This window comes from Prionailurus viverrinus, chromosome F1 (assembly GCF_022837055.1).
Source record: "Prionailurus viverrinus isolate Anna chromosome F1, UM_Priviv_1.0, whole genome shotgun sequence".
In the NCBI taxonomy this organism is placed as follows: Eukaryota; Metazoa; Chordata; class Mammalia; order Carnivora; family Felidae; genus Prionailurus; species Prionailurus viverrinus.
Genome location: NC_062577.1, coordinates 32155307 through 32171522, shown reverse-complemented (window position 1 = coordinate 32171522; position 16216 = coordinate 32155307). Strand labels below are relative to the sequence as shown.

Sequence of the window (16216 nt, the reverse complement as noted above, 5' to 3'; positions counted from 1 at the left end):
ACCAACAGCAAGCTTCCAGAAGGGGCTCTCCGCTAAGGAGCTGAACGGCATTGGGGTGTCTGGGTTCACAGACTCTTACCTTTTTCAGCTTGCCACTCTTCGTCCCCACAAAAACCACGCTGTAGCCATTGTAAACGTAGGAGGCCACTGAGGTCATGCGGTCCCGGCTGGTGGTATACAGGGTCAGTCCCTCCACTGGAGTCGAGCCTCCGAGAGGCTGGTTGATGTCCAGTCCACAGAAGTTGTCATCAATGGGGACGGGCTGGAGGGAAGGGAGGGAATTGGGGTGAGCGACAGCAGAAGTACGGCAGAGTCCCTGTACGAGCCCGCACCCAACCACCAGCCCTAGGGCACAAGGCCTCACAGAGGTACAGACGTGGGGTTCAGGAACCTAACATACGCCTCAAACAAAAGCATCTCACCAACTGACTCACAAATCCCGCGTTGGCTCCTGCGAAACCAGAGAGAAGGATCCGTAGCCTTTATCACACCATATTGTAGCCACCCATCTACCCTTCTGCTGAGAGATCCAGGGGCGACTGGGAAAGCTGATTTCGGGCACTCATTTTCTGATCATTTTAATGTGCGGACCATACCATTGTATAGGGATCCTGCTCTTTAGACAGAGGAGATTCAGTCTGGAGGCAGCGTCGTAGGATTTCTACCAACTGGAGAGGGGTTCTTGTTTGTGTCTTGGGCGGCAAGGTCTCCCTTTAGGCATAAGGAATTTTAAGCCATTCAATTATTCACCCCATGCTATACTGGGGATAGAACGAAAAGGGTCCTCGAACATGGGACAGGCCCTTATACTTTGGCAAAGTTACTTAAGTCACATAGACCTCAGTTTCCTCATTTGTGATACTCCTTGACCATTTTTCTGAGGAGCAAACGAAATAACCTGTGCAGCAGAGATTTTGTTAAATTATACAATTTCTACTGTCGTACATGATAGGTTTACAATAATGTTCATGTAGATATAAATAAAAGATAATTCTACAGGCGATATTCTTCCCATTACCAGGTTTTTGAAGGGACTGGTGGTGTGCCTGTATAAAGAGTGTCTTTCAGGAGTGCCTGCACCGGTCGGTTGGGTAAGCATCCAACTCTTGATTTGGGCTCAGGTCATGATCTCTCAGTTCATGAGTTCGAGCCCCACATTAGGCTCTGCAGTGCAGAGCCTGCTTGGGATTCTTTCTTTCCTTTCTCTCTGCCCCTCCCCTGTTTGTGTGCACACACATACTCTCTCTCTCTCTCTCTCTCTCTCTCTCTCTCTGTCTCAAAATAAATAAACATTTAGGGGTGTCTGGGTGGCTCAGTCGGTTGAGCGTCCAACTTCGGCTCACGTCATGATCTCACGGTCCGTGGGTTCGAGTCCCATGTCAGGCTCTGTGCTGACAGTTCGGAGTCTGGAGCCTGCTTTGGATTATGTGTCTCCCTCTTTCTCTGCCCCTTCCCCAATCGTGCTCTGTCTCTGTCTCTCAAAAAACGAAAATAAAACGTTAAAAAAATTAAAAATAAATAAATGAATAAATATTTGTTTTCAAAAAAAGAGTGTATTTCGGTGGACACTAGAGCATCTATGAAAGACGATCACCCTGAGCAAATGAAAGAATAGCTTAACCCAAAGGGGGAAGACCTGAATTCTAGCCTCTGCCCTGCTGCTTAAGTGGCTGTGTAAACTTGGAACAGTCATATCCTCTTCGGGGGTTGGGAACACGGGATATTAAGTGGATTATTTCTAAGATCGCATTCAGTTAACAAAAAAGACCATGCTCCTGGAGGAGGGGGGCCGCCAAAGGGTTTGTCCTGCCTGCACAGCGCCTAGCCTGGGGCTGGGCCAGGAGGGGCCTCCGAGGCACCCCGGTTGACGCACAACCAAGAATCCCACGGGCAGAGGCTGCAGACTTTGGGCCAGAAAGAGCCCAGAGTCTTGCAGCAGCTGCTCCTTCTGGGTCTGAACAGGTATTCCGGAGGGGGGAAGGAAATGACTACTGTGGGAAACATAGAAAGCATGAGGGAGAAACCTGCAAACTGTCTCCGGCTTCCTCCTCTCACCCTTCCCAGGGAACAGCAGGCTGGTGCATCACTCACTGACAGTCTATTTCCTTGGAATAATTGGTTTATGAGCTGGGGCATGTGATGGCTAAAATAGGGACTTCCCTTCCATTCCCTTCTCGGATCCAACGGGAATAGAGACTCACGCCTTGTGATTCCTTGGTGTTCTGTAGAGGGCTGATACTGGTAGGAGGAGTTGCCCTTGTGTTTGTGTGTGTGTGTGTGTGTGTGTGTGTGTGTGTGTGCATTCTTTAGGAAAGGGACTGATATTCTGGTTAAGGATGATCTTGAACAACTCTAAATAATGGGGAGACCCACACAGCAGAAGGGATAAGTTCCTCGAGAAGGGAGCAAAGCAGTGGCCTGCTGGACAGCTCACGAGGGATGACTGTGTGCGTGTCTAACTACAGTGGCATCACGCTGGTGGCTTAAAATCAGCTGTGGTGGGAGTATTTGCACCAGGAAAATTGGCTAATGCTTCTAATTAAGTGTCCCCAACCCACCCGGACTGCCTGCAGAGAACCAGCCATTTAATATTTATGAGCACATCACTAGACCGAATGATGGAAATGTCTAGTTCCCTAGAAAATCAGGTTGCAGGAATCAGTTACCACTTTTTAGGTTTTCCACTTTCCTTTCTCATCCCTACACCATAGGCAGCCGGTACCCTGGTAAGACACAAGAAATCTACATTGTGGTCCTGTTTCTACCACTAATTAGCCATGTGACTTCGGTATGTCATGGGCCCTCTCTGAGCCTCAGTTTTCTCATCTATAAAGTGAAAGTATTAGACCAGGTGATGGTCAAGCTTTCTCTAGTCCTGAAAGTTCTTGATTCAAGGCTTTAGCTTCCTTTCCACAAAAGGGCTGGTAAGGCTGCAGAGTCTGGGCACAGGCATAGCCCAAGCCAGTTTCTGAGTAATGACGACAGAAGCAAAAAACCTTGCCAGTGATTGTGGATTTCTCTTTATCGTTCCTGATTCTAGAATCTCCAGAACGGTAAGGGAAGTGGTTTTTTGAGTTTTTGTTTTTGTTTTTTGCGTTTTTTTTTTTTCCTGAGCCCCTGGAGTTGGCTGGTATTTCTTTCTCTCTTCTCTAAATTGTCAGGTGTTTCCAGACATCGGAAGCCCTACTTTACCTTTGCCCAAATGGTGACAGCTTGAACTACGGCTTTCCTTAGCAGCAGCATGGCTAAACAGAAAGAGCTTGGACTCAGAAGTCATATGGGCTGAACTGAACTCAAACCCCTGCTTGGTCATTTATAGCTGTGTCGATTTAAGCAATTGACTTCATCTTTGTGAGCCTTTGTTTTTCCATCTGCCAAAGGGGGGTGATCCTCTTTGCTTCATAGGGTTATACTGAGGATCAAATGAGATCAAATGAGATGACACTTAAATTGCCCAGCTCAGTCTTCAGTACATAGCTTCCACTCAAGGAGTGACAGCCCTCTTCCTTATCCCTTTTGTAGGGGCAAAGCTCAAGTCCTTCATCTGAGAGCTCCATGCTAGTCCAGAGACTATGTTAAAATTAAGCCCTGGGACCACAGCTTCTCTCACCAATCCTTAACCCTCTCCAAGGCCACCAAAGATTTCTGGATGCCCAGGTCTGGGACTCCTTAGATGATAAGGATTTTAAGTGGCTCTTCTTACAGCTTCCCTGCCCACCATGCTGTAAAGTTTGCACCAGAGGAGTGTGATTTTCAGGGGTGGGGCAGGGGGGCTGATGAGGAGCTGTTCTTTGAGACCCTGGTCCCGCCTACTGTCACCTCTCTCCCAGTGCCTTTGCTGCTCTTTGGTCACTAGCCCGGGCTTGTCTCTCTGCAAGCCACTGGAGCCAGAGAAGGGTGGTGGCTTCCTCTTCCCTCTGGCTCAGAAGCAGGCAGGAATCAGCGGTTTCCTCCTGACAAGGCCCCCTCTGGGCAATGGGAACCAGGCAGGACTCTGCAAAGGGGGTTAACCCTTGCATTCCCTTTCCGCTTTTTCTCACTGGCTGGGGACCCCAGGTTACAGAATTTCAGGGCCGTAAAGAACTCTGGAGATTATCCAATTCACCGTCCCCATTTAATAAAAGTGAAATAACAGCAAATAATTGTTTCTTTGTTATTATGGTTAATATTAATAATTATAACTTCCATTTACTGAATGCTTATTAAGTGTCAAAGGATTGCACTAAGGATTTTACGAACATTTTCTATTTGATCTCCATAATAATCATACATGAGGGTAGTATTAGCTCTATATTAAAGATGAAAAAATTACAGCTCAGACCAGGTACATAGCTTGCCCAAAGTGATACAGTTTTGAGTGGCAGAACTGATTTTTAAGTACAAATCCGTTGGACTTCAAAGTCTATTGTCCTAACCACTATCCTATCATACCAAGCAAATGACGCTGTGACTAGAAGCATAGACTAGGCATGACCTGTCTTCTTGCTTTAAGAAGTGACTTTTGGTCCTAACAGTAGGCTCCCTCGATTTAGGATACTCAGAAGGCCATATGGGCCCCTTGGTCTCAGATTTTTTCCCCAGGCTGCAGATCCAGAGTCTACAGCACTTTGCACAGAAATCTATCTTAGCACTTGTCAAACATCAAAATAGTTAACTAATAATGGTAAACCTAACCTGGCCCTAATCTTTGTGATGTATTATCTCATCTGATCAGCCCATGAGGCAGGCGGTATGAGCCCCATTTCGCAGATGATAATGTAGAGATGTTAAATTACTTCTGAAGCGAGGAAGTGGCACAGATAGAATCTGAACTGTGATCTTTGTCTCTGAAGTCCAAACTCGTGGCCACTATCTCCCTCTCTTTATCGCTCCCTTTCTCTCTCTCTCTCCCACTAGATCATGAGATATTGTATGAGTAGTTATCACATGGTTTCATGTTTGCATCCCCAGTGCCCAGGACAGCGCTAGGCACTCGGAACATCGTCAATACCCTCTTATTAAATGGTTGGATGGATGGATGGATGGATGGGTGATGGATGGGTAGAGAGGATGAATGGAAGGATGGAGAGAGGGATGAATGGATGGATGGATAGATGGGTGGATGGGTGGGTGCTGAATGGATGGAGGGAGGAATGGGTAGGCAGATGGATGATGGATGGATGGATGGATCACGGTGGTGACCGCTTAGACGGCATCTTGACCCTCTGTCAGGACAGTGTTTGCCACAGATGTTTTTACATATGCTGTCCTCAGGTCTGGATCCTGAGCCTCCCTTACTCTCTTCTTTTCCCTTTGTCCAGACTCCTGATTCTTCTTCCCCAGTCTTCAATCTACCAGTCAAGCTTGACTCCTTTCCTGCTCCTCTAACTTACATATCCATTTGCCTCCTCGGCTCCCTCACTTGTCTTCCCAGTGGCCCACAGAGCCCTGCATGTGGACGATCTGGTCCCCGTCACCACTGACCGGCCTCATCCCCTACCACTCTTTCTCCCGAATGCTCTCTACTGCTCCTCACACACTCCCAGCATGCCTTGAATTCTTTGTTCTTGCTGCTCCTTCTCTGGAATGTTTTCCCTAGATATCAACATGACTCACTTCCTTACCTTCCTCAGTCTTTGCTCAAATGCCACTTTTCCAATGAATCAACCTTTTTGGGTATTGCCTCTCCCTCTTCCCTACTTTATTTTTCTCCACAGTAATTACTGACCTCTGACAGATGACACACCTTATGTACTTATTTATCTCACTGCGCTCATGAAAGATCCATGAAGGCAGGGAACTTTGCTGTCTGGCTCACTGCTGAAGCCTGCAGTGCCTACAACAGTGTGCCAGGTATGATGCAGGCACTATACATATACACACATACACACGTACATATGTGCATGTATATATATATACATATATGTACACACACATATATGTATATATACACATACACACATACATATATAGATATACACATATATATACACACACATATACATACACACACATATATATGTACATATACATATACACACATACATATATATACACACATATATATATATACACATATATATACACACACATATATACACACACATATGTATACACACATATATATGTACATATACATATACACATACATATATAGATATACACACACATATATATACACACATATATACACACATATATATGTGCATATACATATACACACATACATATATAGATATACACACACATATATATGTACATATACATATACACACATACATATATAGATATACACACGCATATATATACACACACATATATATGGACATATACATATACATACATACATATATATATATATACACACACATATATATACACACACATACACACACACACATATACATATCAATCATAATGACTCAATGGATCAACAAACATGCCCCAAGTGTCTGGTATAGGTCAGACTCCGTGTTACTGGTCACAACCAGATAACAGGAACTTGAAAACCTCTCTCATTTCAGACTCCTGCTGGATACAGCAGGGTGTGCAATGGCACGCCGGCAGGAAAGAGGCTGCCGGGACCACGGATGGGGACGAGAGTGAGGCGAGCGCCTCCTTACCGCCTTGGTGCACTGGACATCCTTCCCCAGCAGCCAGTTGAGCTCCAGGTTGCCCTCGCCCTGGTAGCAGGACTGCAAGCGCTCCTTGATCTGCAGGTTGATGGCCCGGATGGGGAAGGCACAGAGGGCAGAGTCGTCGGGCGGGTGGTGATACTGCTTCTGGCCTTTGGAGAAGATGGCAAAGAGCACGTCATCCTGGCCGCTGATGTTGAAGGCCTGGGCCAGGGAGTCCCCGGGCTTGGCGAGGTAAGCGGCCTGAAGGAGGCGGTACTCCACCCCGGCCCGCGTGCAGCCGAAGGGCAGGGACACGTAGGAGTGGAACTTGGGGTCGTCCTTGCAGAGGCGCACAATGCGGGACGTGTAGAACAGGTCCCCCGCCGAGTTGATGGCCACGCCCTCGGGGGTCTCGGGCTGCACCGTGAGGAAGTAGACGAAGCCCCCGCTGGCGAAGCCGTAGATGTAGAAGATGTCGAAGTGGGAGACCAGGGCCAGGGTGTCGGAGGGGATCTTGATGAGGGAGGAGACGAAGTCGCTGTGCAGCTCGTAGTCGAGCATGGCGGAGGACTCGGGGTCGCGGGGCAGCTTCCTGCTGGACAGGGTCGGGAAGTAATCCTGCTTGCCGTCCACGGCCGTGCCAATGAACAGCTTGCCGTCCTCGCCGTCGGAGCGCACGATCACGCCGTACATCGTGCCTGTCTTGTTGACGCTGGACAGGTAGTGCTCCTTCTTGTGCGAGGGCTCCACCAGGATGAAGAGGTCGTCCAGGCGCAGCAGCTTGCACACGCCCTGGTAGAGGCTCCCGCAGGCCAGCAGGCGGTTCTCCGAGTAGTCGATGATCAGCAGCTTGTTGACGTTGTTGGTGAGGGTCAGCACCTCGCTGCAGGGCTGCACGATGAGGGGCGGGTAACAGGACTTGTTGTCCTCTTCCGGCCCCGTCTTGTGAGCCACCTGGATGGTCAGGTTGCCCGTCAGCTTGTACACCCGGTTGATGGCCCCCACGTACACCGCGCCCGTGCCTCGGTGGACGGTCAGGTGGTTGAAGGTCCAGTCCCGGTTCTCCGAGTGGAAGGTGCTGAACTGAGGCATGCCGGCCGCCCCGGGGGCCAGCAGCACCCAGACCACAGAGAGCAGGACCACAGACCAGCGGTCAACCTCTGCAGCCCGTAGCCAGGGCCTCCTCTGTTCCATTCTGAGTGGGGCAGGGACGAGGACACAGATCCTCCGGGTTCTCATCTACTCCACCTTCCCGGCCGGCCCTCACATGATTCTGGAAAACACAAGGCAGGGTGGTCAGACTGAAAATAAATCCTGGGAAGAGGGAATAGGATGGCCTGACCCAGGGTCCCAATCCCGACTAGCTCTGAGTCTCTTCCTTCTGTATTTTGGTTTTTCTATTTTTAATATACTTTCCCCCCTCTTTGGGATGTTCAGGGAATCCTGTTATCTATTTTGGTCTCCAGCCTTTACGCTGTAAAATACATTTTTTTTTTTTTTTTTTTTTACTTTACAAAGCATCTCTATTTCTGTCTTCTTAAGACATTGTTTTTTATCTCAGAGAGGTTAAAAGACTGCTTAAGTTCACCCAGCCGGTCGATCCCAGCATCGGCACTAAGGCCGGTCTTCCCTACCCAGATGTCACGGCTGTCCTCTCCCTGTCGAGTGGAAATCTCGCCTGTTTTTTAAAAGCTTGTTTAGAAGGCCCTCTTCCAGGCTCTCCAGGTCAACTACTCCCAGAGTCTGATACCGCAAATAAAATTCCTTCTTAGTTCAGACTTCCAGCCCCTCACACGCTGCATTTCATTACCTTCTCATGCTCTATGCTCTACAGGGAAATAGAAGAGGTGCTCATCCTGAAAAACTGCTTCCCACTGCCCCTCAGCCTCGTCCTCTCCAGAAAGAAGAAGCCCTGATGGTTAGCTGTTAGAACTTGTTAGAAAAATGAACCACACAGACACTGTCAGGACTGGGGTTTCCACATGGACCATTCGGGAGCCTGAGGAGCCCCAGGGAGCAGGGTGGATCCCCTCCACCCTGCTTTGGGATGGTAGGGGGGGGTGGTGGGGATGGGGGGGGGGGTCGTTCTGCCTCTCCGGTGAGCAGAGTCGGGTAGAAATGACTTCAACTTCTGCTTCTCTGTAGGGGCAGCACGGGAGGAGGCAGGCCTCCTTGCAGAGGGGGACTGGCTACCTGAGTCCCGCGTTACCTGCCTGGGCAAGAGTCCTGGGTTTGGAAAATGTGGGCGCAAAGGGAGGCGAGTCGAGGATCAGCCTCATTCAGCCACTGCTGGGGCCCCGCGACTGTTTAAGGATTCGCGAAGTCAACGCCAGGCCTCAGCCTGTCCTGTCTGAAGCCCAGTCGCCCTCCCGTCCTGACTCCTTTGCTCCTGTTCCTCTGATCCCCAAGCTCTAAAGCTTTTTCTGTATTCTACGGAAGCTGCCCAGAAGGGCACGGTGGGGCTCCTGTGGAGAGCTTCTAGACTCCCGGGCAGAGGATGAGAGAGTCGAGCCTGTCCCATCTCTAAGCACCGTCTTTGACTTCTAGGGACAGGGACAGTGGCTGAAGCAGCAGGTGGCAGCAGCAGGAGGAGGCAGCGAGCTGTCTGGCAGACAAATCTGTTCTCCAGCTGGACAGACTGTCCAGCAACCTTCTCAGGCAAGTCCAGACGGAACTCTGGGCTCAGGGGGCGGCAGGAATGGAAACACCCGTACCGAGGATGGAGACTTTGCTCCAAGGCGGCTTAGGAGCGTCACGTCCCCTTCGGCCCCCTTAATCTGGCCGGAACGGGTTAGAATCAGAACAGGCGCCACCTTGGAAATCCGCACAGCGTTCGCTCTGTATCTTTAGAAAGGCCCCTCCTCAAGGCCCAACAGCCACCGTGGTGCCGGAGGGAGGCCCCACCTGACGGCCCTCTTCCAGCCAGGCTCCACTGGGGTGCTCTGGGGTGACTCATGAGGCCCCAGGCTTCCTTGGAAAGAGGAAAGCAACAGCGGCATGAGGCCCAGGCTGACCTCAGCGACTTTGACACAGCCCTTCCGGCCCCACGCGCGCACCGGCAAAGCCTCCTGACAGACAGAGCTTTCGGTTTGAAAACCAGAGGTTATTTTTAGCTACGTCCTGGGGCCGGTAGCAGGACGTGAATTCCTCAAGAGGAGCTGTGGAAAGGAAATAACAGAATGCTCACGTTCTCCAGCCGGCCCCCGGGAACTACGAGAGACCATTCCGAGCATGTCCCCGTCTCTGGGTAGAAAAGCTCTTTTGGTTTCAGGCGGAGTGCGGTCTCCCACCAGGAGCTGTGAGGAGGGTGGTTAAGTGTCACCACCCTGCACATGGGGTTTGGTCTTTCAGAAAGTGTGCTCTGAGACACCCAGGCACCGAGCTCTTGCCTTCTCCACAACACGCCTGCACATACACGGTCAGCCCGTGGCTGGAGGAAGAAGGTTCTGGGAGCAGAGATAACTTCAAAGGACACGGTGTGAGGTTAAGATCAACCACCTCAGCCCCCTGCCCACTATCCACGGGAGGCAGTGTGAATAGGGAGTGGCTTTTGTTGTTAGGCACACTTGGGGGACACATCTGGGCCCTGGGGCAAGTCAAGTCTCCCGTCTCTTTCTGGCAGACTGGGGGCGATTATAGAATCTACCTCTAAGGTTGTCATGAGAGTGAATGAGATGGCACGGGGACCTCTGAGCACGGCGCCCGGCGCACGGTGAATGTTCAACCGGTGTCAGCCGTGATTATTATCACGGAAGCCTCTCGAGGAGACTGTGTTTCAGGAATCCTGCCAGAGCTCTTGAGCTCCGTTATTTGTTCATATTCTTCCTTTCCATGAGAATAAACATTGCGGGTAGACCCCTGAACCCTGGCTCTCTCTGACCCAGTGAAGCCTGAATCGCGGGAAGGGAATGGATCCACGGTGATCTTCTCTATAATACTATTGCACAAGTCCCAACATAGCTCTCTGCAGCCTGCAGGGAGGCTGGTGGAGGTGCAGAATCCTGGGAGCTATGAACTATGAATGGGAAAACTGGCCCGATGCCTAGAAGGTATGAAGTCATGGGGCAGGAGGAAGAGCCAGGGATTCAAATCCTCCCTGTGTCACCCAGGAGTACTATGGCATTAATCTTGTTTGGCATCTCCCTGAGCCTGTTTCTTCATCTTAAAATAAAGGGGGCTTGAATTAACCAGTTTGTAAGATCTCTTCTTTCAGGTGAAGTGATACCTTGAGCTTCTTTCCTTTTGCTCCTAGAATGTGTAATTGAGACTGAGGTCCTTCCAGGCTCCCTGGTAAGGCTGCTTAGGCCAGGAGTTCTCACCAGACCACCACAGTGGGCTTTTCCCTCTCGTTCCTCAGTCAGCACCTGCTCTGGGACAGACAGCCCCTAGGGCCTGTGATCTGGCAGCCGTGGGCCCTGGTGAGCTGGGGTTAAGAGGAGGCATGATCTGCCATGCAGGGCTGGCCAGGGGACGCTCACAGTCCACGTTGGGAGTGTGGCTTTCACAAGGACAACAGACTTAACAGCCAAGTTGAGAGCTTCCGCCTCTCTATGCCAAGGCTGGTTATTACCAGGTAGCCATCCCAAAGCGGGGCCCCGCTGGCAAGGATTGAGTCTCCTGTCTGAGTTCAGCAGAAAGCAGAACGGTTGTGCCTCTGGTGACGGGCAGTGTGCTCTAATGGTTAAATGCGTGAGCTCTGAACTCAAGATGCTTGGATTCAAACAGAGCTGACAGCTGTGTAAACCTGGTCAAGGTCCTCAGCCATTCTGTGATGCTATGTCACTATCTACATAACATGGGATTAGTAGCGGCATCTACCTCATTGGATTATTACGATGAAGTCAGTTAACACAGATAAAGCGCTTGGAGTGACGTCCAGCCCGTTGGAAATGTTCGAGATACATCAGCCCATGCTATTAATAATTTATTTGTCAATATTTCCAGCTCTTCTTGAACGCCATCATTCCATGATCGGTCTTAGAATGAAGTTTCCATCCTCGGTTTGGTGGAAACCAGTGAGCATGTGCCTACGACTTGGGGACCCTAGCATTTCTTCCCAACCCCAATTGTCTGATGTCAACCTCGGGAGTTTTCTCTCCATGATGCCTCCTTCTTCCTGTCACCTCTCTCTCTCTCTCCCTCTCCCTCTGTGTCTGTTTCTCTCTCTCTCTCGGTGACTGTTTGTGAAGTCACTTTGCCACATGCATTCTCAAGAGGCGACACTTGCTTATTCTGTCTTCTCCCCAACCCTAGTCCCAACCAGGATGCACGCTCTATCAGCCAAGCCCGCGGAGACACCTTACTCAGAGCACTCCTGACGCCAAGGAGAGGCACATTCGCCTCTTTGGGAAGCAAGTGCCACTAAATATTTTATTTGGAGGGCTTGATGATGCCCCCCCCCCCGCCCTGATCAGGATTCAGGAGGCAGGTGTTGGTGACAGGCAGTCGAGGCATCTAATACCTCCCAGACCCGTTGCTGTCGGTGCCAAGGGCAAAGCAGGGAGGAGATGACAATCAGACACAACTGCACCGAGCAGGTGGCTCACACAGCCAGGATGGGGACAGAGAGAAGGTACATGTGGCAATGAAGGCCGTGCAGTCAGAGAAGGAGTCAGCCGCTGTTCCCGGGCTGCCCTTCCAGCTCGTTCCTCGCCCGCGGCAGAGCGAAGTCCGTCCTCTCTGCCAGCTCTCCCTTCTGAGGAGGAGGGCCCGACACGCAGGGAGCAGGGCCTGTGCTAAAGGGGATTGTAAGATTGCTTCAATCCACTACTTTTCTTTCTTCTCCTTCTTCTTCTTTTTTAACAAAGAAACAAAAGCCCATGGAAAGAAGACAAATTGTCCACTGTGACCCCAGATGAGTCAGGGACAGGCTGGACCTGGTGACAAAAAGTCTAGTGCTTCCTCTGCTGCAGGTGAAGGGGCCCTGGGGGTCAGTTGTGTTCTGCCTGGAGACCGCCCAGTTTGGGGGAGAGAAGGTGACTCTGCTGGTGGCAGTCCCGTGAGGGGCCGGCCTGAGCCTGGCCTGGGCGAGGAGCGGGTACAGAGGGCAGGCTCAAGGAGGCCAGGGATTGAGGGCCGTCGGGGGTGAGAAAGCCACCGCCCATGGCTCCTTTCTGTGTCGGGAGAATGACCTCTTCTGACCTATTCTAAGCCTCAGCAGTCGTCACATGCAGGAAGGGCACGCACATTGTGACTTGGGGGCTGTGGTATCCCATGCCACATCCTCTGGGGGGGTAGGCGACCTCACAGGCGGGTCAGATGTAGTCTCAGCCCAGGAAGCCCCTTCTTCCCAAAGAGAACTGCAGCAGGAGAGACTGAAGTTAGATATTCAGGGGGACATCCCATCTGGAGAGGACTCCTGGGCTTCCTGCCAAGGAGCCTGGACTTTTCTAACAGTGAATTTTCCCCACCGCTGTCCAGGAATACGTTTACCCAGAGGCAGGGGACTGGTCCCAGTGACCTCAGAAGGCTCCTTTGGGTTTAAGACTTCTATGAATTCAGGTCTACGAAGATAAAAGGTCTACATGTGAGATTCTGGGGCCCTGGCTCGTTCCCTGTGGCGGAACGATCTTGAGGGACCCGTCATAATGTCATCCGCACAGTCATACATGCAAACATCCTGAGCGTCACTCTGTCTAACACGGACCTCGGAGGTAGTCCAGGCACGTTGGGTAGCACAAGGTGAGCGAGAGGGCGAGCGCAAAGGCCCCGGGTAATGCCGACAGCTGAAAGGCCTCAATTAGAGTAAAAGGAGCTATCTGGTATTTAAATAATTATTAGATTGAAGGAATAATCATGGGTTTGGGCTGATTTTTTCCCCACTGTCACCCTGATGGCGTCTATAATATTATTATTCAAATGCCCATGATTCTCATTGAGGAGAGACCCAGAGAGAGAGGAGAGAGTGGGGGAGGGGGCGGAGAACATGGAGGGGCGGGAGGGAAGCTCATTTAATCTCCATGTGACAGGGCTGCAGGAGGTACGATTAGTCTTTTTCTTATTTCAGCTGTCACTCATGCACAGACACCGAAGATTGTTATTAGCGTATTTTATGCACGCGATTTAAAGGGAAAAGGTGGGGGGGGGGGTTGTGGGGAGAGGGAGAATTTCCTACAGAAAATAAAGGGACCAAAGGAACAATTTAGATGTCACTGCTATACCAGCTGCATTTGCTTCATTAATCGAATGTCATTTTTTTCCCCAGACTCTGTGCCGTTATGTGCGGCAAAGTGGCTACATCTCGCCCCAGAGCGAGAGGAAGAAAGTGAGGGAGAAAACGGGCCTCTGCCTACATGCCCTCCTGGCATCCTTCCCTGAGAAGGTGAAATCGATGATACTGTGGCCCTCCCCTGGGTGTGAAGACGACTTTTGTGACGGTTTCTATCCAGCCACCTTCTCACACTGTGAGAGGGGAGATGCCCTACCAGTCAGTGTGGGGGACTCCTGTCACAGGTGGGGAAGCCAGGGCCAACGTCCGAGAACCAAGGAGTAAGAGAAGGAAATCTGAGGAGGCTCTACCAATCCCCATCAGCGGTGCAAGAGGAACCCATAATCCGGGCAGTGAGGCAGTGAGGGTTGGTGACCAGAGCTGTGGGTGGTTCTCCGCTCTGGATCCCACAAGACGACGTGACGGCCATGGACCCTACGTCTCAGATGTCACAGTGGGCAGAGGCAGAGTGATGGGGCAGAGTGCAGACCCTGGGGGTGCTGGCAAGAAAGGCGGGCAGGCAGGCGTCAGGGATTCAATCACGAACCCCCCAAATTTGTCTATCCAAGTCCTGACCTCCAGTTATGTGACTGTATTTGGAGACGGTGACTTTATAGACGTAATTAAATTAAAATGAGGTCATTAGGTTGGGCCCTAATCCAAATGCCTGGTGTCCTTACAGAAAGGGGAGACTTGGACACAGAGGCCGACAGGCACAGAGGAAGGATCGAGTGGAGAGACACGGAGAGAAGACGGCCAGCGATGGGGCAGGGAGAACGCCTGGAACAGACCCTTTCCTCATGGCCCTTGGAAGGAGCCAGCCTTGCAGACATCTTGCCTTGTAGCCTCCGGAACTGTGAGCCAACACATTTCTGCTGCTGCAGCCACCCAGTCCGGGGCACTTGGTCACAGCAGCCCTAGCCAGCGAACACAGCAGGGGGTGGATAAGATACTCTAACATCTTGGCTCAGGGGGGTCGTTCTTTTAAAGAAAATGGGCGTGCGTGCGCGCGTTTGCAAAAGCCATCGCAGGGCCGAGGCATCAGAGACATCGGGTCCTTCACATCTGTGTGGGAACTGAGGGCAGCAAGGGTGCACACCTTTTCACCCGGAGAACTCCGCGGCGCTGCCTTTCCCTGCTGTACCACCAGCGGGGGCGGAATCAGCATCTGCCATGTCTCACCAGTCCGGCTCTTCCTGCAGCGTGTTTCCTATCCCGTCTGCTTGCTCCCGGCCGGGGACAGTTGGTATGTCACCTGCAGGCCCCCAGAGCCCTATGGGAGAAGCTGCGACTCCCTCCACCCCACCCCGGCTCTTCCTCCGGCCCCGCCCCCGGGGGAACCACTGCCTTTTCACACCAGGCGAGGGTTTTCTGTGGCTTTTTTTTTTTTTCCCCAGCTCTCCCAGTGGGCTCTGATGGGGCCCTGGAAACCACACCAACTCTCCCAGGGCCTTAGCAAAACATGCAGTGTTTGTCCTGTCCCCTCACAGGCTGTAAAAGCTTGGAGTTGTCTCCCTGAATTATGAAGGGTTCCAAAGACGCACACTCACTTGAGGGGTGGCGGAGGGGAGGGGGCCCGGCTCCTTTCTGGGGCACTGCCTGGCTGGCTTTGCAAAGTCAAAACAAGATTCATTACCCTGGGGCCGGGAGCAGGGAGATACACCGCCTGACCCCGCAGACCTGCCCCATATGTCATGGGCCTGTCAGAAAGCTCCCAGAATTCCCTTTATTATCTAAAGGTCGCCACCCGGGCAGCGCTGAGAGAGCCCATGGTCTAAACTAAACTACAGAAGCAATCAATTTCAAGCAGCTGCCTTCCCCGCCACCCCTTCCCCCTCCCCCTCCCCCTTCCGTGGGCTCTGCCCTCTTCAACCCCCTCTGGGGGATGGCCAGGGAGGAACACGCCTTGCCATGGCCACCTCACCCCTGGGGCAGAAAGAATTTCTGAGAATTAGCAGGACTCTGAGCATCAGGCCCCGGAGCAAGACTGCCCTCTGCACTGCGTGGGGCCTAGAAAGGTCACCCCGCTTTCCCCCTGACTCTAAGCCGGACCCTGCTTCAACCATCGTAGAAGTGGGGTTACTGTTCTGGTCAACGTTATGGGCTTAAAGGATAGAAAAAGGACTTCTCGGGCTCCTTCCAAAGGCAGACTAGGCATAAAAGGGGGGCTACGGCTTTGCTAAGTCGAGTCAGATTCATACTAGGAGACTTCATAACCTGAGGGCCATGAGTTTCGTAAAAGAGCAAGTGCCATTTGTTTTCTATAACAATAATAATAAAAGGGGGCTAACGTTATTATTAGCGTTTATCACCCACTTGCTACGTGGCACCCTGTGCTAGATCCTTTCCATATGCGGTGGAGAATTCTGCGATTATCTTGCAAGATGGGTATTATCCTACCCATTTCACAGAT

The 16216-nt window shown here is 51.3% G+C and overlaps 1 protein-coding gene across 3 annotated transcripts in view; it reads right to left on the bottom strand.

The window, feature by feature from the left end:
- The window catches only part of PLXNA2 (plexin A2), a 206636-nt gene that overhangs the window by 174137 nt on the left and 16283 nt on the right, over window positions 1-16216 (bottom strand). For all 3 annotated transcript variants that reach the window (XM_047841079.1, XM_047841080.1, XM_047841081.1), the window contains exons 2-3: window positions 6603-7869; window positions 80-262 (exon numbers count right to left, since the gene is read on the bottom strand). In XM_047841079.1, the coding sequence (XP_047697035.1) occupies window positions 80-262; window positions 6603-7835 (1416 nt within the window). In that variant the 5' untranslated portion in view covers window positions 7836-7869. The remainder of the gene's footprint in view (window positions 1-79; window positions 263-6602; window positions 7870-16216) is intronic.